Here is a 25,996-nt window from a genome sequence, read left to right on the forward strand (position 1 = left end):
TAGGTAAAGGCTGGAATGAGAGAGTAAGCTCAGAAAGACTCCTCTTCAGAATCACTCTCTGTGTCAGACTTATTTAGTCTCTCCAACTCTTCCCCATCCTAAAAAACAAAAAGTAGAAATGCACTTAGTAATGCAATATAACAGCACTGTGAAAAAGTATTTGCCTTATTTCTTGTGCATCTCACACTAAATTGTTTCAGAAGTTAAAACAAAATCTAAGATAAAATAAAGGCAATCTGAGTAATCACAAAATACAATTTTTAAATGATTATTTATTGAAGCAAAAATGTTATCCAATACCAACTGGGCCTGTGTGAAAAACATGCCCAAATCTATGAAACTGTATTCATAATGAGTTTCAGATGGACTAGATGCAACCAGGCCTGATTACTGCAAACCCTGTTCAATAAAATTAACACTTAAATAGAACTTTTTCAACAGCATGAAGTTAGTTAAAAGGTTTTACCCAGCACCGCATAGTTCTGTGAATAAGAAAGAGCCAAAATTCAGCCACAGTGCTGTGAAAGACTGCTCTCCAGTTATCAGAAGGATTTGGTTGCAGTTACTGCTGCTAAAGATGGCACAACCAGATTTTTAGTTTAAGGGGGCAATTGGTTTTTCACATAGGTGATAGGTGTTGGAGAATAAATTTTTTTTTTTTGCTTCAATAAAAAAAATAAAAAAATAAAAATTGTATTGTGTGTTTACTCAGGTTGCCTTTGTTTATGCTGTATTTCATTTGAAGATCTAAAACTATTTCATATGAGATATACACAAACAGAATAAATCAACTTTTTCACAGCACTGTATGCTTAATGAATGCACAACATATTGAGATGAGCAATCAAAAGTTTGTATCTTGTTCTACTTCAAGCAAACTTTGGTCAAGCTAACTTTAGAACATCCTACTAACTGAACACTGTCAAGGCTGAAAGTGAATTCTTATCTGTCCAGCAGAAACCTTAAATTCCTCCTTTATCTTTTAGGCATACCATTTGGTCTAATGTAAGAAGGAACACATTTTCTAAGTTAGTGGCTAGGTTCTCATACAACATGACATTTAACCTAGATTCCAAATTTAAGTTATGATTTCAATGCAAGTATTCAGGGACCACATTTACATAAAACTCTGATCTTACCACTAAGAGTTTTCCTTTTACCTATTACCATTCTTCAAGAGAATAAACAAAAATGCAAACTACACCAATCAGCCATAACAAGTGGCATGCATATATATATTAACGTGTATGGCAGGTGCACATATACAATCACTGTCCACTTTATTAGGAACACCTGTAAATTCATGCACATATTGATCTACCTCTAATAGACAGTACACAAGAGCAGCTCTGTAGTTTGTGAACATCTGAAAGAAAACTGACTGACTTGTCAGATGAGGTGTGGAAAGCAGTGACCTGTAAAATGACTCGCAGATTATCTGTCAAATCTGTCAAAATCACAACCTGAACAACATTATTTCTAGGTGAACTAACTGCATCTCTCACTGCTCCATAATCATTGCAATAGCTACATCATCGAGAAAATACCTCTTAAAATACTTATCATTAAATATTTCAAATGTACAACTTGACAGCGCATTAAGCGGTGGTGGAGGCTCATCTGGACTACACCAATTTTTTCACAGGTTTCAGAGCTGCTTATACTGCAAAAATGTTTTGTTATAAAAAAAAAAAAAAATATATATATATATATATATATATATATATATATATATATATATATATATACACACACACACACACACACACACACATACATATATATATACACATATACATACATATATGTGTATATATATGTATATGTATATGTGTATATATATATATGTATATGTATGTATATATATATATATATATATATATACACACACACACACACACACACATACATATACATATATATATACACATATACATACATATATATACATACATATTTATTTATTTTTTTTTTTAAATAAAAAAACATTTATTAAAGAGTTTCATCCAAATCTGTTTGTTAGGAGCAACATGCAGCCTTAGGTTTTTATTTTTATTTTTATTTTTTTTTAACATTTGGTGTGCTTAAAACTTACCAATTGTTGAAATGAACCAAATAAAAAAAAAAAAATCCCAAAAAAGTCACAAAAAATTTTAACTCTGGTAGCAAACAAACTAGGTCTGAAAACATCCTGTGTGTTTTACATTAGTTTAACTGAATCCTTACCCCTTGATGTCGCTCAAACACCTCTCCATTGATGACCCTGAGCCTCTCTTGCTGCAGTACATACTCTGGGTCCTTCAGGCTGCTGCTGTGGTATATAAAGATGGCCAGCAAAACAACTGGTGCCTGTAGGAAGAAGTCTAGTTCTGGGCGGAAATTAAAGAGGAAGAATGACAGGGCTGTGACGAGCACAGTGGTGATTTGGCCCGTCAGCACATGGAACATGTTGTCACGGAACTTAAGGATGAACGCAACAGAGAGACCAAGGGCAGCTGTGATGAAGGCCAGCGCTACCGAGTAGGCATTGTGACCGTGAAATAGGCCGTAGCGCAGCATCATCGTCCGTGAGTCGGTACGCAGCACCAATGCCAGGCCATTGAAAGCAACACCAAACACGTACAGCCGGCTGTTCTGGATAAAAATACTTTCAGTCAGCTGCTCTCCATCCTTCAGGATCTTCTCATTGTAGATGTTGGCCAGTGCAGAGGTGAAGCACTGAAGTAGTAGCAAGACATAGCCCAGGCCGAAGCCACGTAAACGCTGGACAACTTGGCTGTTCCAGAGTTCAGGGGCCAGTCCCTCTGCCCAGCTGGTCTCACTCTGGTTGTGCTTCTTCATATCCAACAGCGTATAGTTTGAGCAGCTGCCAGAGGGAGCAGAGACATGTGTTGCATGTAGGCCATGCCCACTGACGGCATGCTGATTAGTGCATGTGCTCATGGTCAGTGCCACAATGGAGAAGAAGAGAATGATGAGGGATGCCCACTGCACCCAGGACAAATGCCTCCTGCAGAGTGTAGGATGCAATTACAACAGCTGAATGAGACAGAAGACATGTCCCAGCCTGATATGGACAGCTCATGCACTATGTTCATATTGCTCTAATATACAGAAAGCAGGCAAACAGAAATTGCTTCAGTTGTACTAGAGTAGGAAAAATATGTGTTTATGTGTCTTTAATACTTACTTCAGAACAAACCGAAACAGAATGGCTGTTGTAAGAATTACGACATTGGAGAACAATACTGCCATTGCCTGTTCAAACAAACAAATAAACATAATGATGCCTCTACTGACTTAATACGCTGAAACAGTGAAGTACACAAGAAGCCAAAAAAAAAAACCAATACCACACACTATACTGTTAGAAATTTCTTTCCAACTAAGAGCATGTCACATTAAAAACTAGTCCAACTTACAGGCTGGAGGTAGGTCATCACATAAAAAATAATGAGGTTGTCAAGAAAATAGAGGAATGCAGGGACAGCCCATTTCAAACAGCTAAAAAAAGAGGAACCAGAGGAACAGCCCAAGTCCTTACACGAACGACTCTCTGCAAACCAAACAGATTTAAGATTAAAACTAACATAATTTTGTGGAAAACATCTGGCCACATAATAACAATGAGGATACATGTTCATATTACAAAGTTAAAGTGGTACAAATCTATTTTTGCCTAAATCTGCTACAGACCTGATGTTAATACAAATTAATTCCAAATTACTTTTCATTATGCATGTACATATCCGGAAAGAGCTAATGAGCGGCCAATAGATGTTTTGCCGCACATCACAGCTATATTCCTTGATCTTACGCACTGTTATGAATGACTAAGGGAATTTGGCTGTGTTACCTCATATTTATACCCCTGTGAAACAGGAAGTCAATTTCCTGTTTCTAGTCACACAGGTGTACTAAAAAGATGTAAAATATCAATGGGAATATACTTCAAATATATTTCTCTCATATGAATTCATAGTGGTGCCAATAATTGTTGCACACCAATATTTAACATACATATACATATATATATTTTTTTTTTTTGATAAACCTGTGTTGTGTTTGCAATTGTTTGATATACGTGAGCACGGAGTATTTTTGTGATTTTTTTAACACAAGATCAAAAGGTTAAACAATAGACAATTTTCCACAGCCTTCTTTGCTCATATTTACCAAGGGTGCCAATATTAGTGGAGGTCACTGTAATAATCTGCAATGAGGCATTTGATAATAGTTCATTCATGTCACTACAGCAAAGAAAGGTTGTTGTTTTTCATGATACATATGCTTCATGGAGCACATGACCTTACTGATTTGGAAAATCAGTTAAACTAATCTGCTAAAACTAATGAGATGGTCCACTTACAAACACAAATGTAAACTATCAAGGATGAAAATTAGTTTTGAGCTGCATTATTTAACCTTCAAAATCAGGCTTATAATGCAGCCATAGCCTAGAAGACTTTAGCAGACATGTCATACTGAATCTGTCTGAAGCTCAGACATGACAACAAGTGAGTAAAATTCGAAAATGCAATACTGTAAACAATATAAACTTTGGAGTAAATCAAAACTTTGGAGAAATTCCTAGACAATCTGCAACAAAGGTATGTTAAGATTAGCGAAGTACGAATGTAAAAACAATTGCTGAACGATTTTGTTTGTTTTACTGATATGTAGGTTTGTTAAAGGCTGACAGCCAAGGCTCACCTTGAATGATCACTCGCACTGACATGACTAAACAAAACACAAGTTTAATGGTCTCTGCCATTAAATTCACAGAAGCAGGGTGAAAGTCATACTTGTTTTCTGCAAAAGAGGCAAAAGTAAATTGATTAGTAACAGGCCAACACTGTGTAACAGGCTACCTACATATCAACCTGACTAATTTAATGAGCAAGTTACTGTAGCTACCATTGCTAATTAAATCACCAAATTCAGCTAAATAGAACAAGCTGAAGGATACCTTCATTTTCAGAGAACTTCAGCAAAATGATACGACTGGTCCCTAGTGTGACGAATACCAAGCCAAGAACCAAAGTGTAGGCCGAGGAGCGTGAGCATAGCCAGGTACGTGGACGGCAACAGCCGTAGCAGCAGGAGGAGGAGGTGGAAGGCGCCATTTTGGATTAAGAGAGCTGTGGCTGAATTCAGCAATGGAGACAAATAATAAATAAATAAATAACAAACACGCTTTCCAAATATCTTTTGCTTAAGAAGCAATGGATAAATCAATAATCACCATTCACCAATATGAAGTGTTTCTTATTTAAACAGGCTTGTAATTGTGGTGATGAAACATTGACCTACTGATATACACAGTCCACAAATGAAAAGCTACTTTTCTGTTGCAGATAATAGATCCAGTACTAAATGTCTACCTGCAGTGAGGTTGGGCTCAGATGTATCAAATATTATATTTAAATAATCTCCCTGCAGGGGGTCACGGTGGCTTAGCGGTTAGCACGTTTGCTGCACACCTCCAGGGTTGGGGGTTTTATTCCCACCTCTGCCCTGTGTGTGTGGAGCTTCCATGTTCTCCCCGTGCTTCAGGGGTTTCCTCCAATTGGCAGAGATTGACATGTCTAAATTGTCTGTAGTGTGTGAATGGCTGTGTGAGTGTGTGCAATGGTGTCCCCAGGCTCCCCGTGACCCTGTGTAGGATAAGCATGGAAAATGGCTGGCTGGATCTCCCTACAAAAAAGCCCTAGTGGGTCTTAAATCTCACATGACTATATGCTCTCCATATAAGTGCAAATCATAACGAACTATAATGCACAATAACACCTATAAGGAATACCATAAAGTCTTAGTACACCATGACACGTCCAGTGTGCTCCACTTTAAGATTCTGCCCCAGACATGCACCTGGATACCTTTTACTTTAGTGATGAACAAGAACAAGTGTAGAGTTAATCACTGTGTAACGAGAGTTATACAACTCAGACAAACATACGAGCGTGTGTTAAACACACTATAGCACTTTAAGGCGCTTCAACACTGAAGATTGAACAACATATAGCTCCTACTAATTAACAGCAGCTATGTAGAGTTTAAACGACATATCTGATATTGGACATGCCTAAACCGGTACTATGCGGTATGTAGCATGTCCAGTGTCCCTCTTACTACTACTACTATTATTATTATTATTATTATTATTATTATTGTTATTGTTGTTGTTATTTAGCTGACTAGCTTACGTCGAACATTTTATTTACTAATGTAAAACCACACACACACACCATTACGTACAGTTTGCTTTCCAGTAACTCTACTACAATCAAACTGAAACGACTAGCAGATTTGGCAGAACAAAACAAATTCGTTTTAAACCCACCTGTCCATATGTTCACACTGCGCTTCCCATCCTGACATCCAGCTTTCGACCACGTCACTGCACATGCGCAGTATCGTCATGGCGGTACGATTTCACGCGTAAAGTCCCCCTTACTTCACCTGGCCCGTATCGCCAAACTGGCTGATTTGGCTCTCAATTTATCTTTTCTTTCATAGTCACCTCTATTTAAAATTTAAATGTCTCTCGTTCTCTCTCTCTCTCTCTCTCTCTCTCATATATATATATATATATATATATATATATATATATATATATATATATATATATATATATATATATATATATATATAGTAGGATTATGGACTTAACATTATGATATACTCCCAAAAAATTTTTTTGAAATCACAACTTCTTTTATTGAGGAACAAATATTCAATTTTAAAGACTTTTGAATCTTGAATTTTGAGTCTTGAATCTAAATGATTTTTTTCAGTATTTGTTGTTTGTCTGTTTTGTTCAAGTTAAGTTTAATCTAAATCATTTTCTGGTGATGCAATGATACAAATGATACAAAAATGATACATTAATGACACATTTGCTAATAAACTAGCTAAATAAATACACCATATAACCAAAAGTATGTGAACATCTGACCATCACGCCTGAGCTCGTTGAACATCCCATTTCAAACCCATGGGCATTAAAATGGAGTTGACCCTCCCTTTGCAGCCATTACAGTCTCCAGTCTTCTGGGAAGGCTTTCTACAAGATTTTGGTGTGTCTGTGGGAATTTGTGCTCATTTATTCAAAAGAGCATTTGTGAGGTCAGATGCTGATCTTGGACAATAAGCCCTGGCTTGCAATTCCCAAACTGTTCCACAAAGTTGAAAGCATACAATTGTCTAAATCGTCTTTGTATGCTGTAACATTAACATTACCCTTTACTGAAACTAAGGGCCTCGAGCCTAAACCCTGAAAAACAAAATCCTGTGTTGTTTATTACTTTAACTGTAACTCAGTAAATATATCTTCCAGCTTCTTGGAATTTTCACAGATTTTGTAATAGAACAGTACTTTGAAAAGTAATACATGTCTTATCTGAAAGTTTTGGCTATCATGACAAATTTAGTAGGAGGATTATCTAAAGCTTATGCTGTGCTAGAATTAAGACAATATTGTATTTTAATAAGGGTGCACGCAAATATCCACTCATTTAATCAACATTCTACTCTAGATTAAAGTTTGTGGGGTTTTATTATAAAGGCAAAGTATAAAGTATAAATGAGCTAGAGATCAGAAATCATATAAAAGAAAACAAATCCTGATAATCTTTGTGCAAGATGAAAACTGAGCATTTCATCCACTATGGTTTGACAAACACTGGCCAGCATTTTTCTATTTTGCCTTTCCTCTAGCACATAATAGCAAGAACCAATTGTATGTTCTCCAGTTGTCAGTGGTTAAAGGAGCTCTGTGTTTTTATTGCAGCATGTGCACATTTACACTTGTAAGGAACACTAATTTCTAATGAACATTTAATAGTTCCCTTTTCTATTTGTCATTCCAATGTTTAAGTTAAGTTAAAATTTCTGTTGTTGTTATGTGATACATTGTGTGTAGATGTAGTTCTGGGAATGCAGATTTCATTGATAATAACTATAATAATCATAATAGGTTTAGCAAGCATTAGGTTCTTGTTTGCTTTGAAAGCACTGACTGTTATTCATGAAATCTGGATATTAGGAGATTTGTGATGGAACAAAAGGGTTACACTATCAGGGTAATAATATATTTTAAATTATAACCTTATTTTCAACTAAACACCTTAAGCAGTTAAAGGTAATAATTAAAAGTTGGCATTTTGTAAGATTTGTAAGAATGAGAGAACATAACATTGCCCAATGGTGTGTGTGCTTAAGTGTGTTTGGCACGGTGCGTCTGTGTGTGTGTGGGGGGGGTGGGAGGGGGGGTGTTTGTATGGTTTCTGTGGGGGAGCAGCTAATCTATAAAGCTAATCTTTACTGAGAAATCAGAAGGTACTGCACTCTTGAACAGACGCTCCTTACCTGGAGCTCCGGGCTGAAATATGAGGTTTTCTCTTTGGCCAGTTGCTTTGTATGCTTTGGCCCTTCTGTCTTTTCTGAGTCAATGTGCAACAGCATTGGAGAGACACTACTACATTGCTGCAGTTAACATTAATTGGGATTATACAACAAATGGAACTCAAAGGTATTTTATCATTATCTGGCAGTACTTTAAAAATATGTCAAGAATTTAAGTTAGTCATGGTTTTTTTTCACATGTGTGTGATGACTTAATTTTGGGTCACGTTTTTCATTTACATCAGTATTATTAATAGAAATAGTTTAATTTAAAACTGTTATGAAATGAAACATTTTTGTTAATATGTTTTTTGGACCATCTACAAATATTACCATATGTAAGAAACATGTTATGCATGTGTTAGAAATATATATTTATATATATTTTAAGTTTGTTAACATCAAATGAGTGTATATCCAAAAGACCTATTTTGTATGCATCTTTTAGAGCAAGGTCTATACCAATCTTGGTGGTAAATTTTGTGATTTTTTTCTGTGACCAGTACTAAAATGCTTAGCTTGTTTAGCAATAATTATTTAGATAGAAAACGTTTTTCTAACTGAACCAGACTGGTTCAGTTCATCTGAATTGTGATATTGAATTATATATTTTCATTACTTTTAAATGATTAGTTCTGTTTTTTTTTTCTGGTATCATCTAGTGTTGGTCCCATCTATAGAAAGACAGTGTACAGGGAATATGACCCAGGTTTCAAAAAGGCTAAAACAACTCCATGGTCAGGTATTCAATTATTTCTGTAAGGTGGATGTTCTTATTTTATTATGCATTCATTGAGTCATCACTTGCAAAATACACTAACAAGAATCCTACTAGACACTACACTTAAGTGAATCTCTGAAACTACTAGAGAATTATTAATTCATTTTATGTCTACAGGGCTGCTGGGACCCACGCTCCGTGGCCAAGTTGGTGACACCATCATTGTCACTTTTAGGAACATGGCGGATCATCCCTGTAGTATCCATCCACATGGTATTGCTTATGGAAAACAGTCTGAAGGTCTGTATAACAATGCCTTAAATGTATCAAATGAATGATAACATTATATGAGCTATAGTCAGTCTGTGTATAGAAATGACTGTGTATAGAAATTAAATTTATAAAAATGTGCAACATTATAATGAAAACCATGCTTAGGAAAATAATTTTTTTTCAGTGGCACTTGTCCAGTTGCGTAAACAAACTGAAGAGGTGTATTTATCTTTGCCATACATATTAACCACAGGCTGTACCTAAGTCCAAAATGAAGACTAGAAAACTATTAACTAAATGTTCACTCTATTTCAATGGCAGTGGAAAAAATTAGCTAAATATCTTATCCCACCAAAGTGCAGCAAACTCTCAGCTATTAAGTTGTTATTTGTTTAACTGAGGAAACAAATTGCCGGTAAGAACAGATGTATTTCCCATTTTTATACATATTAACCACACTCTGTGCCTAAGTCCAAATATAAATGAGGGAAGATCATTTTTTCACCTCCACATATAGAATTTACTCCTGACACTAAGGTGAATATTGCCTGTGAACTTTGTATAAACAGGTGGCAATTAACATTAACATTTGATGCTGCAAACCTTTAATCTTTTAGGAGCTTTATACTTTGACAACACGTCCCAGTTTGAGAAAGAGGATGATGTCATATTTCCTGGCAAAGAGCATACATACTACTGGGAGGTAACTCCAGAGGTGGCTCCACATGCTGCAGATCCCCCGTGTGTCACATACACATATTTCTCACACAATGATATTGTCAAGGACTACAACACAGGCCTGATTGGTACACTGTTAATTTGTAAGACTGGTATGTTTATTTTTATCGTTATCCTCATTATTATAGACAATATGAATCAGTTCATCAGTAGTGAGCTCTTTCCTTTTAACGGTCAGATAGATTGGATAACCAAGGGGTTACAGATAACGCTGTTTATTCTAAAGCTCAGTCAGCCTGATATTGTATGCCTTTGCTCCACAGGCAGTCTTGATGAGTCTGGAAAGCAGGTCCATTTCCATCAGGAATTCACACTGTTGTTCGGGGTGTTTGATGAGAGCAACACCTGGTACAGCAAAAGGGATGCACCACTTCAGGAGAATGTGAAATACACAATCAATGGCTTCACAAATGGCTCTGTCCCTGGTAAGCTGGTTAAGTTTTCAACTATGAGAGAATATCAATGCCTTTACAAGTTCTATGAGTTGGTTGCTCTCTTGTAATATTTCTCTTGATCTTCTCCAGATCTTAATGTGTGTGCACATTCCAAAGTAACCTGGCACTTGATCGGTATGAGTTCTGAGCCAGAGCTTTTTTCTGTGCACTTCAATGGCCAGGTTCTACAGCAGAGTGGGCACAAGGTGTCTTCAATCGGCATTATCAGTGGCACAGCTACCAGTGCAGAGATGGTGGCCATCTACCCTGGTCGCTGGCTTCTCTCTTCTCACATTAGCAAACACTTGGAAGGTAAGACCTGGTGAGAGAACAAGACTACATCTAGTTGCTCCTTTGACAAAAGTCATGTAATGATATAGCAACCAAGAAAATTCAGGTGAAAAACAAATAATAGAATAATATAATGGGGGGGGCAACTCTTCCTTGCAAAAATGCTTCTGCTTTATAAAATTACGAGAAGATCTCTTGTGAGGTGGACAGCCCGTTCAAGTCATTCCAGAGGTTATCGATAAGGTTTAGGCCTGGGCTCTGACTGACCCATTCGAAAACATTGATTTTCTTCTTCTGAAATCATTCCTTTGTTGAATTGGATTTGTGCTTTAGGTTGTTATCGTGCTGGAAGGTTAAATTTTTTCTTTATCTTCAGCTGTTTAACAGAGGCTTGCAGGTTTTGTGCCTAAATGAACTGGTATTTGGAGTTATCCATGATGATATGATTCCCTCTTGACTAGAGCCCCAGTCCCAGAAAGCAGCCCAATAGCAAGATACTGCCACCAACATGCTTCAACATGTGTATGGTGTTCTTTGGGTAATCTGTCTTGTTTTTGTGCCCTGGTCTCATCAGACCACAATGCATTTGATGTTTTGTTGTTGTTGTTGTTGTTGTTGTTGTTGTTCTTTCTCAGGAGAAAGGGCTTTTGCCTAGTGACCCTACCCCATAGCACATGTGAAGAAAATGAAAGATTGCTGTCACATGCAGAGAGTAACCAGTACTTGTTCCTGCAGTTCCTTTAATATTGCTGTAGGTCTCCTGGTATCCTCCCTGATAAGAGTTCTTCTTGTCTTTTAATCTATTTTGGATGATGTCCTGTTCTTGGTAATGTTAATGTGGTGTTGTCACGATGTTCCATGGTACATTTACATGTTTTGGAAATTCCTTTGCAATGACTTTAAATGTCATGGTTAATGTCAATGGTTAATTCTGAGCACTGTCACATTCCAAATTATAAAAGGGTATGCATACTTGTGCAATCAGGTTATTGTAAATAAATAAATAAATAATATTTCTATTTGTTTTTTGTTTTTTGTTTTTAATATTGTTAGTTGCTATATCACATTAAAGGTGTAAAATTATTTATCTTGGATTGTCTTGATTTTATTATCAAAAAAGCTATAATTTTAACAGGGGTGTGTTAACTTTTTATAGCCACTGTATATTAACTCACAATCACTCCAATTCACAGTGCCTTGCTCCCACCCAAAAAAAACCCTCTTATAATTAAAATCACAGAATTATTTAAAAACTAAATATAAAAAGAACATTACTAATGCTCCTCACTTTATTTCAGCTGGGATGCATGGTTTCCTGAATGTTAATACATGTGAAGAGTTTATTGCACCAAAGCGAAAGCTCACCATCCAACAAAGGCGAGAGAGTCAAGAATGGATTTACTACATTGCAGCTGAGGAGATAATTTGGGATTATGCCCCAAATTTGCCAGATAATGTGGACAGGTACACACCAATCACTTTTAAACAATGTATAATGCCCTGTGTTAACTGTGCTTACAGATATCTTGTTTCTTCTCACACAGGGATTTTCGGTCCACGTACTTAAAACAGGGTATAGGACGGATTGGTAAGAAATATAAAAAAGCTGTGTTCACCCAGTATACAGATGAGTCATTTAAAGAAAGGGCAGAACAGAAACAAAGGAAGAAAGAGTTGGGAATTCTTGGTCCTGTGATCAGAGCACAGATCAGAGACATAATAAAGGTAAAAAAATGTTTTTTAAAAAGCCGGAACAAAGTACAAACCATAACAAAATCATGCCATTTGACACGATTGTTTTGGTAGCGTAGGCTGGTGTCCTTTCTGATAATCAATGATTATGTTAACTTATTTTTCCATGTTTACAGATTGTGTTCAAAAACAAAGCATCACGTCCATACAGCATGTATCCTCATGGATTAACCATTGATAAAGCAGCAGAGGGAGCCAATTACCCCGAGGGAGGTTAGTAAAATGACCATTTACATTTACAGTATGTTATATTCTAAAGTTTATTTAAAATTAACTTTTTTCACCATCACCATGTTGATGGTGTAAATGCTGATGGTGTAAAAAATTGCTGTACATTTGTGCCTGTACATTGAAAATTAAATTTAATTAATTATTTGATAACTTTAATAACTTGAATCTCAAAATCCAATGCTGACATTGGGCCTCATTTATCAATCTTTTAGTAAAGTTGTGTGTAAATGTTTGCATAAGCCAAACAAAATAAAAAGTTTCCACTAGATTTACAAAGCATGTAAAATAAATAAATATAAAAAAAAGAATAAATAAAAGGTGTGTGCACGGCACATTTGATTTGCAGTTAGTGACTCCCACAAGACTCCATAAAAGGCAAAACTGAGGGAGAGCTGTTGAATGATGACTAAATGGCAAAAAAGTCAGGAGCAGAAAGTGGATGCTATTTTGAGTCATGTCTATGACAATAAAAAAATAAAAATATTTACCAGTGTAACAATTCCTTGGATTTTTTAAAATCCAAATTACAGGTGGTAAAACAACAATGGATTGAGATGAAAACAGAGAAAAATCTATATATATTTACTGTAAATAAGCACCTCATACATGGAACAGTTTTGAAAATATTGGAATGGCAAGGCGACTTCATTTGTTGTTGCTATACACTAAAGACAGTTGGGTTTGAGATCAAAAAATTTAATGTAAGATAGATCAGAATTTCAGCTTTCATTTCATATCAGCTTTCATTTCCTGATAAACAACTTACAACATGGCACCTGTGTTGTTGATTGACCCCACCCATTTTCCAAGTGATCAAACATATTAGAACATGTGACTGACAGGTGTTTTTTGTTGCCCCAGTGTACCCTGTTAGATTATTTAAATAATTAGTAGTGCTGAATGTCTGAATGTGAGTCCTGAGTTTTGCCTGTGAATACTGCATTTGTTGTTAAAAAGGATAAACCAACAACACCACAGAGCTGTCTATAGAAGAAAAGCAATCCATTTTGAAGTTGATAAAAGAGGGAAAATCAATCAGAGCCATTGCACAAGCATTGAGCATAGCCAATACAACAATTTGGAATGTCCTGAAAGAGAAGGAAACCATTGGTGCACTAACATCCAGACAAGGAACAGGTCGGCCACGGAAAACAACAGCAAATGTCAGAGCTATGAAGAAAAAACCCCTAAAACAACAGTCAGTTTCATCAACAACAACCTCCACAGGGCAGGGGTGAAGGTATCACAATCCACTGTTTGATGAAGATGTTGAGAGAAATATAGGTATTTATGAAATGCAAACCACTTATCAGCAGTAAGAACTGGAAAGCCATATTGGAGTTCAATTCGATTAACCAAGAACCAAGAGTAACCTGTACTAAACTGATGGAAAAGCCAAAGTGTGGAAAAAGAAAGGATCTGCTCATGATACAAAACATATGAGCTCATCAATCAAGCATGGTGGAGGTAGTGTCATGGCTTGGGCTTGCTGCTTCTGGAACAGGCTCACTAATCTTTATTGATGATGTAACTCATGATGGTAGCAGCATAATGAATTCAGAAGTCTACAGAAACATTCTATCTGCCAGTTTATGATGAAATGCATCCAGTCTAATTGGGATGAACTTCATTATACAGAAAGACAATGACCAACAGACAAAACACTGCCAACACAACAACAGACTTCGTCAGGGGGAAAAGTGGAAGGTTTTAGACTGGCAATCACCAGACCTTAACCCAGTTTCATTTCATTTCACCTCCTGAAGAGGAGACTGAAGGGAGAAACCCCCCAAAACAGATAGTAACTGAATGAAGCTGTGGTACAAGCCTGAAAAAGTATCACAAAAGATAAATGTAACAATTTGATGGTCAGTGGGTCACAGACTTGATGCAATTATTGCAAGCAAGTGATATGCAGCCAAATATTAAGTGTTATTTACTTAAAGCCTATCTGTTCCTATGCTTGGGTAAATATATCAGGAAATTAAAGCTGAAATTCTACTCTATTGTCTCCATGTATAGCAAAAACAAAAGAATTGGTCTTACTGTTTCAGTACTTTCAGAGGGGACTAAATGGTTATTTTTTATCCAAAGTAAAGTGTCTCAGCCAGAATGCAACAGTGTGCCATCCATGATGCCAGGTTGAAAAAGCAGGAGGGTATGTGTCATAGGAAACTGATTAATGATGCAAAACAGGCTAGGGAATATATGCCAGGTTGCAGCTTGAGAAATACCAGATCACTTACTCATCTGTTACCTATTGCTGGCTCTAATAATGTGTTGCACAACGTTTAAGGTAGATGCCATGACAAACAGAACAGTCTGAGCCATTGCAGCCAGTCCTCCTTTTATACAGTGGCAATTCTTCTTAATTGAGAGTCTTATTTGTCTTAATTCATGGTTTGTGTTGCTTTCTCTAATTTTTTCAGATTTTTTTTTTCAGATTTAATGCCTTTCATAAATGTAATTAACATGACACGACTGGGTTTTTACAAAATTTTCATTACATTTGTGCGTGTAAATGTAAGTAAGTCATTTAAACTTGACAGTATAATCCATATATAAAATTGTAGCAATCCATGCTAATTACATATATGATTTGAAGCCAGTCAGTCAAGATTTACATTAGTTAGTCTTCTTTTTACATACACTCAAGAACACGAGTAGGATACAAATGTATTTCCACAATTATAGGATTTTCTTGAATATCAGATTTCGTGTGCAAATGCTCCTATGAATGATTTACAAATACATCCATTTGTATCCAGCTTGATAAGTAAGACCCAATGTTTCAAAAGAGAATAGATCAATTAAGTGACATTCATTGCTTCATTCAATGTCTTTTATAATCTGAAAGGGTACCAGAGCCATGCAGTGCAACCAGGGGAGACTTACACATATGTGTGGCGAGTCATTGAGGAGGACGAACCATTAAACAGTGATTCAAGATGTCTGACCAGGATGTACCATAGTGCAGTGAACACTCCACGAGACATTGCTTCAGGCCTTGTTGGGCCACTTCTCATCTGCAAAAGCCAATCCCTCAGTACCAGGAATGTCCAGGTAACTATTTATGGTTTTTGTTCTTTATTTTTTAAACAAGTGAGTAATTTTGTATATCTCATGTGACAACCATTATTGATTCATCTGATAATGTGTTAATTACAAATAGTTGCTCCATTTTTCAGCTGAGAGCAGACAAGGAACAGCATGCTATGTTTGCAGTTTTTGATGAAAACAAGAGTTGGTACCTAAATGAAAACATCATCACATACTGTGGTGAACCAAAAAATGTAAAACCAGATGACCTAGAGTTCTATAAATCAAATGTTATGCACAGTGAGTAGATTTGTATGCACAGTGAGTAACGGTATGCACAGTAAACAACATTTGCTTTATCAACTCAATTATTAATCATCATAATTTAATTATCTTTCACAGCAATCAATGGTTATGTTTATGAAAGTGGCCAGGTCCTGGGGTTTTGCAATGGTGAGATTGCAACTTGGCATGTGTCTAGTGTTGGGGAACAAGATGACATCCAAACAGCCACATTTTATGGACACACATTTGAGCTGAACAACAAAGAGGAGGACATCCTTAGTCTGTTCCCCATGACAGGAGAGACAATCTCCATGAACATGGCTAATATTGGTCAGTATGCATGAAATATGTGACATGTAAATATTAATTAAAGAACAGTTTGGGGGCAAATAGAAACCAATATTCTTGTAAATGTGTAATTATCAGTAATATGTTCTTTAACAACTTACTACATTATTTCATGCAGTATGGAATGCATTTGTTTGCAATGACATTAGAAATTGATGGTTATGTACTATGACATACCCCCCCTCCCCCTTTATTATACCTTCTATTCTTATTTTTAAGGAGTTTGGCTAATGGCATCACTGAATACACACGAGACTCAAAAAGGATTAAGAGTGAAGTTTCAGGATGTTGAATGCTTTAGGGATTACGTCGTGGAAAATTCTTACAATTATGATGATTATGATCCAGTACCAGAGGTACCAGAGACCTTCAGTGTGTGGAAGCCCATAGATGAGACAGTATTAAAAAAGGAGAAATCAAAATCAAAGCCAAGCACAACTGCTGTTATTGATCCAGACTCTGATGATTATGCAGTTCTTCTTGGTATAAGGTCACAGAAATACACAAGTGAAAATGATATGGAAGAGTTAGACCTTTCTATCTTAGATACTACTGATGATACGCTACTTCACACTGATGTGACCCAAAACATAACCCATTTTGGGTTTGAATTTGATGACAACAACCTTACAACAAAAGCTGTTCAAAATGAAAGCACAATCGAGTCACCGATCAAATTATCTCTGGAGTCGGCACCTGCTAACTCCAGAATCAGTGGAACTAACCGTATCACCACTTTTCCCCATAACGTCTCACTTCTACAAAATACTGATGGTGAAATCACCTCAGAGAACAAACACAATACATCATTAGTAACAGAAGAGATAAGGCCTTTGCTATCAACCCAAACCTCAAAGACTCATAAAGAGAACGTAACAGAGGCAGAGACCCTGGAATTCTTAATGATGAACTCTGTGGAGGTGGTAGATGACAATGACAGGTCAAGGGACAACATATTTATTTACAGTGTACCTGCTCCTAACTCTCATATTAGCATTACAGACGTTGAAGATATGAAAGATTTTGTGCTACTGGATAATGTTGAACGAATAGAAACAAACAGCCATAAGCATTTAGTTGAGTACAACATCTCACCTACAGAACTTCCTAACAACAGCATTTTAGAACAGCTTGAGGATGCCCAAGAATTAAATCATACAAATAAGAACTCAGAATCATTATATGAAATAAGTCAAGAAGTGAATAACCCGAAAGTAGTCTCAGATTTTACACTGAAGGTCATTCAAGAATTGAATGGCACCCAAGTGGACTCTGAATTTTCAGTGGATGAAGCTAAAAAATTAAATAACACCCAAGTGGACTCCGAATTTTCAGTGGATGAAGCTAAAAAATTAAATAACACCCAAGTGGACTATGAATTTTCAGTGGAGGAAGACAAAGAATTAAATAGCACCCGAGTGGACTATGAATTTTCAGTGGAGGAAGACAAAGAATTAAATAGCACCCAACTAGACTACACATTTTCAGTGGAGGAAGAGAAAGAATTAAATAGCACCCAAGTGGACTACAAATTTTCAGTGGAGGAAGACAAAGAATTAAATAGCACCCAAGTGGACTCCGAATTTTCAGTCAGTGAAAATAAAGAATTAAATAATACCCAAGTGGACTTCGAATTTTCAGTTGATGAAGATAAAGAATTAAATAATACCCAAGTGGACTCTGAATTTTCAGTGCAGGAAAACATGGCCATTTTGGCCAATTCAGAGCAGTTTACACCAGAAAAGAGTCTTAATGAAGTGGTCATTTACCTAAAGGACAGTAACAACACTATGGTCATTCTCACCACACCTTTGGATACACAAGCAAAGAACTGGAGTTATGACAGCAAACATGAGCTGGTGCCGGTGAAGTTCGCAGATTACATGAACAAATACATAACAGACAAGCATCCAAACAGTGCCAATGAAGAGAAGAAAAAAGTTCATCTACAAAGGGTGACACCGATGAAAGGGTATGGCATGAAGACAAAAAAAAAAAAGGCATACAAACCGCAACTTCGTAGTGACATCTCTCCACGAAGCTTCTCTCCACGGGGTTTTGCTCCTTCTCAGTTAACACCAAGGACTACCAAGCCCAACTTCAGTGAAGAAGACATACTGCCAAAAGCAATAGTCATAGGAATTCCCAGGAATGACTTCAATGACTATGAAATATATGTTCCTCGTGACGATCTGGATTTTGATAGTGAGAACACCCATGATGACAAAGAAGAATATGAATATGTTGAATACAAAGACCCATATGGTAAACCGCCTCAAACAGAAACTGATGTACTTGATGAAGTAACTAAATATTCCTTGCAAATGGCTGGCAGCAAGACTAGGGTCTACTTCATTACTGCTGAAGAAGTTAACTGGGATTATGCAGGCTATGGACAAAGGTAATCAATATTTCACTTCTTATAGTCCAAGAAAGACTTTGCTTGACCAAATGTCCTGTTCGTTTGGAATACTATAATGAACTTTTATTAAATCTACAATTTAGTAAAGTATAATAATATAAAACATGTTGTAAACTACATTTTGTAAATAAGTAAAAAAAAAAAAAACTAAACAAATTATGTGGTAAATAATAATTATATATAAATAAATATAACAAGAAGAACCAGGAAGTCACCCTGCATATCTTCCCAGACAGTGCAATATTTGGACTCTGAAATTCCTTTGTTCAAGATAAGCATATAATTGTAATTTAGAAGATTTCAAAATTCAAGCTTACAAATGTACACATTGCAAATAATTGTGTCTATATAAAAGACACAACTGGAAAACATTGATGAACACAAAAACCTGGTTTGAAGCTGAAGTCCTAAGACATTTCACAAACAGTGTACCTCATTGTTTTTTGGTTGAGTCTCTACTTTGTTTCTTCTGTTCATCTCTAAAGGAGGGAAGATAAAGCCTCAGTGAAGGAGAGGCCCACGCTGTTCAAGAAAGTGCTCTTCAGATCATATTTGGACAGCTCCTTTACAACCCCAGACTCTCGTGGAGAAGTCGAAGAGCATCTTGGCATCATGGGTCCAGTCATTAAGGCTGAAGTTGATGAAACCATATATGTAAGATCTGTTACCTGAATGAAGTGTTTGGACTTTGGACTTCAAAATGATAATTCAAATCTACATTAAAGCCTAATACAAGTCTATCTTTCACTCTAGATAGTGTTCAGGAATCTTGCCAGCCGTCCATACTCATTGCATGCAAATGGGGTGTCATATAGCAAAAATATGGAGGGACTGAATTATGAAGATAACTCACCTTACTGGTACAAGTATGATAATGCAGTTCAGCCCAATTCAACTTTTACATATATTTGGACAGTAAATGACAAAGTGGGGCCATTAAATGATGAATCTCACTGTCGAATATGGACCTACTACTCTGGCGTAAATCCTGTAAGTTCAAATATGGGACTGCCTTGTTGCTACCATGTAAAGCATTTTAGCATGAAGATGATTTTTGGATTTTGTTTATGTAGGAGCGAGACATCCATTCTGGACTGATTGGGCCACTTCTGATTTGTAGGAAGGGCACCCTGGCTAAAAATCCAATAGACACACAAGAATTTATGTTACTTTTTATGACATTTGATGAGAACAAGAGCTGGTACTATGACCAAAACCGGGAGATTCTCAAGAAGACAAACCAAAAAGCAATGATGGACCCAAATTTCAATAACAATATCAGATTTCATGGTATTTTATGCTATTTAGTGTTTTTGTTGCTGAATTTCTTAAAATTCCTGAACATTAGTATAAACTAATCAACCAAATCTAAATGCACACTTTATCAGCTGTCTTTTTTTGTACTTCTTTCCTATTAGCTATCAATGGAATTATATACAGTCTTAAAGGACTTCGCATGTATGCTAATCAGCTAGTAAACTGGCATCTTATAAACATGGGCTCTCCAAAAGACTTCCACAGCATTCACTTTCATGGGCAAACCTTTTTTAACAAGCATAAAGACCCCCATCGTCAGGGAGTATATCCACTTTTACCAGGTTTGCATTTTTGCATGTTTTCTGTTGTTTTACATACTTGAAACTAGTTAATGAACCCTTTTTGCATTTCTGGTGCTGTTACGCAGGAGGTTTTGCAACTCTGCAGATGATGCCCTCAAAGCCAGGGCTCTGGATGTTGGAGTCTGAGGTCGGAATCCCCCAGCAGAGAGGGATGCAGACACTATTTTTAGTGTTAGACAATGGTATCAAACTATTTGAACACTGTTTAACATAATACTTTAAGAGTTTTTCAATTAAAATGAAATCTATATTGACGTGTTGTTTGCGAAACAGTGACCTCTATATAGATGAGTGCAGTGAGCAGACTTGCAAATTTGAAGAGGAAATTGAACATCTAACTTGTTCAGTAGAGCATAATGTTTTAGAAGCAAATCGAGCAAGAATAGTAAGAAATGTGTGTAGCTTAGACAGCATGAGTGAATGCGGCTGACTGTGATGATGACATACAGTCCCCTCTGAAAGTATTGGAACAGTAAAGCAAATTATTTTGTTTTTGCTATACATTTAAGACATTTGGGTTTGATATCAAAAGATGATTATGAGGCAATAGATGAGAAATTCAATTTTAACTTCCTGATATTTACATGTAACTGTGTTAAACAACTTACAACATGGCACCTTTTGTTTGAACCCACCCATTTTTCAAGAATAATGAAACATGTGATGGATCAAAAATACTGGAACATGTGACTGACAGGTGTTTTTGTTGCCCCAGTGTGCCTGTTAGATTACATAAATAATTAATAGCTCTGAATGTCTACCCTTGGTTTGAGCCCTGGGTTTCATCTGTGAAGACTGCATTTGTTGTTAAATAGGCTAAGCCAACATGAAGACCAGAGAGCTGTCTGTGGGAGAAAAGCAAGCAATTTTGAAGCTGAGAAAAGAGGGAAAATCTATCAGAGCCACTGCACAAGCATTGGGCATAGCCAATACAACAATTTGGAACATCCTGAAAAAGAAAGAAACCACCAGTGTACTAAGAACCAGATACTGAACAGGTCAGCCAAGGAAAACAACAGCAATTAATGACAAAAAAAACCCATCAGTGACATCACCAACAACCTCCACAGGACAGGGGTGAAGGTATCACAAGTTTCTGAAATACTCAAAAATCACAGAGATCACATTTCTTCCCCGTTCTGATGTTTGATGTGAACATTAACTGAACCTCTCGACCTGTATCTGAATGATTCCATGCATTGTGCTGCTGCCACATGATTGGCTGATTGGATAACTGCATAAATGACCAGATGTACATGTAGTCCTATGAAAGTGGATGGTGAGTATATAAAAGCCATGCCACAAGATGCAAAATACTAATCAGCAGTTAGAATCGGAGACCAGATTGCAATTCACAAAGAAATACAGAGATGAGCCACAAAAGTTCTGGAACCAAGATTGACCTCTACCAAAAGTGATGGAAAGGCAAAAGTGTGGAGAAACAATGGATCTGCTCATGATCCCAAACATACAAGCTCATCAGCCTCTACCATGGTAGAGGTAGTGTCATGGCTTGGGTTTGCATGCCTGCTTCTGGAACAGGCTCACTAATCTTTATTGATGATGTAACTCACGATGATGGTAGCAGCAGAATGAATTCAGAAGTCCACAGTAACGTTTTGTCTGCCAATTTACAAAAAAAAATGCATATAATCTAATGCATCCCAATCTAATTGGGAGGAATTTTATCATGCAGCAAGATGATGACCCAAAACACACTGCCATGTCAACAAAGGACTTTATCAGAGGAAAACAGTGGGAGGTTTTAGACTGGCCAAGTCAACCACCAGACCTTAACCCAGACCCAAACCCAAATGTCTTCAGTGTATAGCCAAAAAAAAATTACTTTTAAATAAATGGGAATCTCTTTCAAATTCCTCCCATCACTATATTGCAAATGTATTCTTTCTGTTTTTATTGTGCAGTATGTGGCCACCCTCTTGGTCTGAATTCTGGAGCTGTTAAAGACAGTCAAATAACAGCATCAGATTCTAGAGGTATTATCACAACCCTAGACATTTGTAATATGTGGCATAGTCATATATAATATATGATTCAGATAGCTTGACAATAACCATGATTAACGATCCAATTTAAATTCATGCTATATTCAAGGCTACTGGCTTCCCAATTTGGCCAGACTACACAATACAGGAAAGTACAATGCATGGAGTACAACAAAGCAAGACCAGTGGATTCAGGTATCATCACATAATGGCAATGTATAAGTTATTATCCCATAAATTACAGCGTGTTACTGAGTAATTACAAGAAGATGGTTGGTCCTGCTGTCCAGGTAGACTTCCAGCGGCCAGTGGTGATCAGTAAAATAGCTACACAGGGAGCCAAACAACTCTTCACATCTCACTTTGTTCTGAACTACACAATCTTCTACAGCACAGACCGCAAAAGATGGAGTTGGTATAAGGGAGACAGCAAGACTTCAAGAAAGGTAAATTACTGCTTCAGTGTATACTACAATACATATCAAAGATACTTAATTATTAAATGCTGATTTTGCCCGTTTTCTTTTCCACTTCCCAAGAATTTTGAAGGCAACAGGGAAGCCCATGAAGTGAAGGAGAATATATTCTTCCCACCTATTATTAGTCGTTATGTGAGGCTTTACCCCTCTCATTCATATAATTATCCAACTGTTCGCATGGAATTCTTTGGATGTGAGTTAGATGGTAGGTGTGAAATGTTCTTGCATCATTTCTATTTTAAGAACAGTGAATGCACACAGCTCAGATATGCTATAGTCAAGTACTGACATCGTTTGGTACTAGTATTCCATGTAGTACTCTAAAAAGTACTGTGGTATGATCTGTGTGATACTCATTACTCACACAAGTGATAAGTTATCCAACTCGCTCTCAACCCCATCTTCACTTCCACTTTCAATCTGACATGAACATCTTATTGTCTAATTCAACCTGTCATGTGCTTCAGTTCAGGCTTGGGATCAAATGTCTAAATATAAACATGCAGCAAAGCAAAGTGCACTCTCACAAGCAACACAGCTTTAAGGCAGCATGAGAGATAAAATTATTTTCTGAATATTAGAGTAGCAGTCTGACCTGCTGGTATCAATAATATTGACTAGATCATGCACATAGCCAGTTTCCAGAGGCTTCCCAGCTTGCTTCAAGTGTGTTCATTCTCCCAAAGCAGACTCTGCGTCAACAGACAAGCAGACATCATACATCTAAATTATTTCACTGTGAATTCTGTTTACAAAAATATGAATGTCTTGCTTCTCATTGAGCCAGACTGATCAAATGGTCAGTAAACTGTCACATGCCTTTAATTATTCAAATTCAGAAATCAAAACACTGGATGATTAAAATTTTTTAAGCTTCTGTGTAGCAGACATTTTTTACTGTCAGCATGGCAAAATCTGTACCACTCAGCATTAGCCAGAAATATCATTTAGCCACTTCTCTGAAAATGTTTTTATTTATTTATTTATTTATTTATTTATTTTGCTTTATTCCAAATGTTTCACTTAATAATCTTTCTTTGGACATTATGCCAGCTGGAAGTGGTAAGCCAGTAGCTACAACCATTTAAACTGAATAAAAATCCTATAAATTAATACAGGTTAAGCACCTCTGGTAAGCATAAACTTCAGTTCCAATGAAAATCTGTCGAAATTATTATTATTTTTATACTTATCTTTTTATCTGTTGCAGTCTTGTTCCATAAATAGGTATGCATTTGCATAATTGTGACAGACAACTGCGCACAATCTTTTCACCACATGTTTTCTGTATTACTTATATCAACCCATGGCTACAATAGGACTAATATGCATGTTTGCAGGGTGTTCTGTACCCTTGGGAATGCAGAATGGAAATATAAGAGATTATCAGATCACCGCCAGTTCTGTTGCTTCCAACTGGTATTCTAGCTTGTGGCAGCCTTGGTTGGCCCGTCTTGATAAACAAGGATCCATCAATGCTTGGCAAGCCAAGGTAGCTAACACACAAATCATATTGTGATTGCACCCATCCTAAATCCATTCATTCATTACATTCTGATGTTGTTTTCCCTCCACAGAGTAACGACATGCAGCCATGGCTCCAGATAGAACTAAATGATGTCAAGAAGATCACTGGAATTGTTACCCAGGGAGCAAAGTCAATGAAAACAGAGATGTTTGTAACCACTTATGTTTTAGAGTACAGTGATGATGGCAAGAAATGGATCAAGTACTCAGATAATGAGGACTACGAAATAAAGGTACCTCATCGAACATAGGTAAACAAAAGTTTTACTAAAGATTTTACTAACTTAATCTTTGTTTCCCTTTTTTTTTTCAGATATTCATGGGAAACTCTGATAACAATAGCCATGTGAAAAATTATATCTACCCTCCAATATTCTCCAGATTTATCAGAATTTATCCTAAAAAATGGCAGAATGCTGCCACCATGAGGATTGAACTACTGGGATGTAATTTTGAATAATGACCATTTATCTTTGTTTCATCCTTCTGTACTAAGTCCATACATTTTGGATATTCATTTTCTATGTTTGAATCTAATGTTTGCCACTGATCATACTATATTAAAATGACCAATGCAGATCAGAGAATATCACAGTCTTATTTTTGTGACACAAAGCTGAACATAATGCTTCTCTAAAGAAGGCTGTCATAGCGTAGGCCAGTGGCTTTCACAGTGGGTCCCTGGGACCCCAGGGGTGCGTGACACATAGCCATAAGGTCCGTGATTTTTGTTACAGTGGTAGAAATCACACTTGCAAGTTTTATGTTATTATATTAAGTCATTCATTATCCTATTTCACTGGTCACTTAAACTGAATGAGTTTAATCCATAATCCTGTCAGACTATAAATAATGTAAACTAGGACCTAATGTGCTCTATCGGTTGAAAGATCAGGAATAAAAGCTTTGCGTCTCTAATATATAGACAAAATATTTTTATACACATTTAAATAATGTCCATGGAATTAATATGTACTTGGAATTTAAATGGGGTCCCTGACTGCAAAAAGTCTGAGAACTCTAGGCTGAGGCTATGAAAGAAAATTTACTTACACTACACACTTGGTAGTGTACTTCATTACCAGTGGGAAGCTGTTTAGAATTGAACCCCAGGACAAGGGCCCTCTACCCGTGGGAGGGGTGATTGGATTGGCTGTGATTCACACATGATCCTTATGCAAAAAATAATGCGGGAATATTTTTAATCCATTTCATGATGCTGAGAATGTTTAATTTAAAATAATAATCTGTTGGTGCTTTCTTTCAAATACATAATCAATTGGTTCATTCACGATGTGTGATAAAACGTTAAGTTTATATATAATCCAGCTAAGGAATTTGGAGTAAGAAACGATACATGAAGTAGCTTGTTTTCCTTTAATACACGGGGACAAAAGCAGTGTCAGTACTTATTAAAGTCCCGTA

The 25,996-nt window shown here is 36.5% G+C and overlaps 2 protein-coding genes across 3 annotated transcripts in view; one reads left to right on the forward strand and one right to left on the reverse strand.

The window, feature by feature from the left end:
* Positions 1–6,393, reverse strand: part of slc35a5 (solute carrier family 35 member A5) — a 6,925-nt gene extending 532 nt beyond the window's left edge. The window contains exons 1-7 of the mRNA XM_053626833.1: positions 6,344–6,393; positions 4,970–5,147; positions 4,714–4,812; positions 3,423–3,556; positions 3,191–3,258; positions 2,227–3,010; positions 1–98 (exon numbers count right to left, since the gene is read on the reverse strand). The exon at positions 1–98 is cut by the window's left edge and continues 532 nt beyond it. Coding sequence (XP_053482808.1) covers positions 30–98; positions 2,227–3,010; positions 3,191–3,258; positions 3,423–3,556; positions 4,714–4,812; positions 4,970–5,126 — 1,311 coding nt within the window. The 5' untranslated portion in view covers positions 5,127–5,147; positions 6,344–6,393 and the 3' untranslated portion in view covers positions 1–29. The remainder of the gene's footprint in view (positions 99–2,226; positions 3,011–3,190; positions 3,259–3,422; positions 3,557–4,713; positions 4,813–4,969; positions 5,148–6,343) is intronic.
* Positions 6,394–8,360: 1,967 nt separating this feature from the next.
* f5 (coagulation factor V) lies at positions 8,361–25,158 on the forward strand. Of its 2 annotated transcripts, XM_053626834.1 has the most exons (25): positions 8,361–8,533; positions 9,069–9,148; positions 9,305–9,427; positions 10,018–10,230; positions 10,402–10,563; positions 10,663–10,884; positions 12,162–12,327; positions 12,408–12,588; positions 12,732–12,828; positions 15,704–15,909; positions 16,035–16,185; positions 16,288–16,500; positions 16,738–18,919; positions 19,426–19,594; positions 19,694–19,930; positions 20,014–20,230; positions 20,359–20,538; positions 20,625–20,741; positions 22,485–22,556; positions 22,675–22,760; positions 22,856–23,011; positions 23,105–23,249; positions 24,385–24,536; positions 24,622–24,804; positions 24,885–25,158. In XM_053626834.1, exons 1-25 carry the CDS (start codon positions 8,391–8,393, stop codon positions 25,029–25,031), a joined length of 6,000 nt encoding a protein of 1,999 aa, XP_053482809.1. In that variant the 5' UTR covers positions 8,361–8,390; the 3' UTR covers positions 25,032–25,158. The 2 variants fall into 2 exon arrangements, with proteins under 2 accessions (XP_053482809.1, XP_053482810.1); XM_053626835.1 differs by lacking the exons at positions 23,105–23,249; positions 24,385–24,536; positions 24,622–24,804; positions 24,885–25,158 and having other exon boundaries at positions 22,860–23,005.
* The last annotated feature ends 838 nt before the right edge of the window (positions 25,159–25,996 follow it).

This window comes from Ictalurus furcatus, chromosome 6, assembly GCF_023375685.1.
Source record: "Ictalurus furcatus strain D&B chromosome 6, Billie_1.0, whole genome shotgun sequence".
NCBI classification, from domain to species: domain Eukaryota; kingdom Metazoa; phylum Chordata; class Actinopteri; order Siluriformes; family Ictaluridae; genus Ictalurus; species Ictalurus furcatus.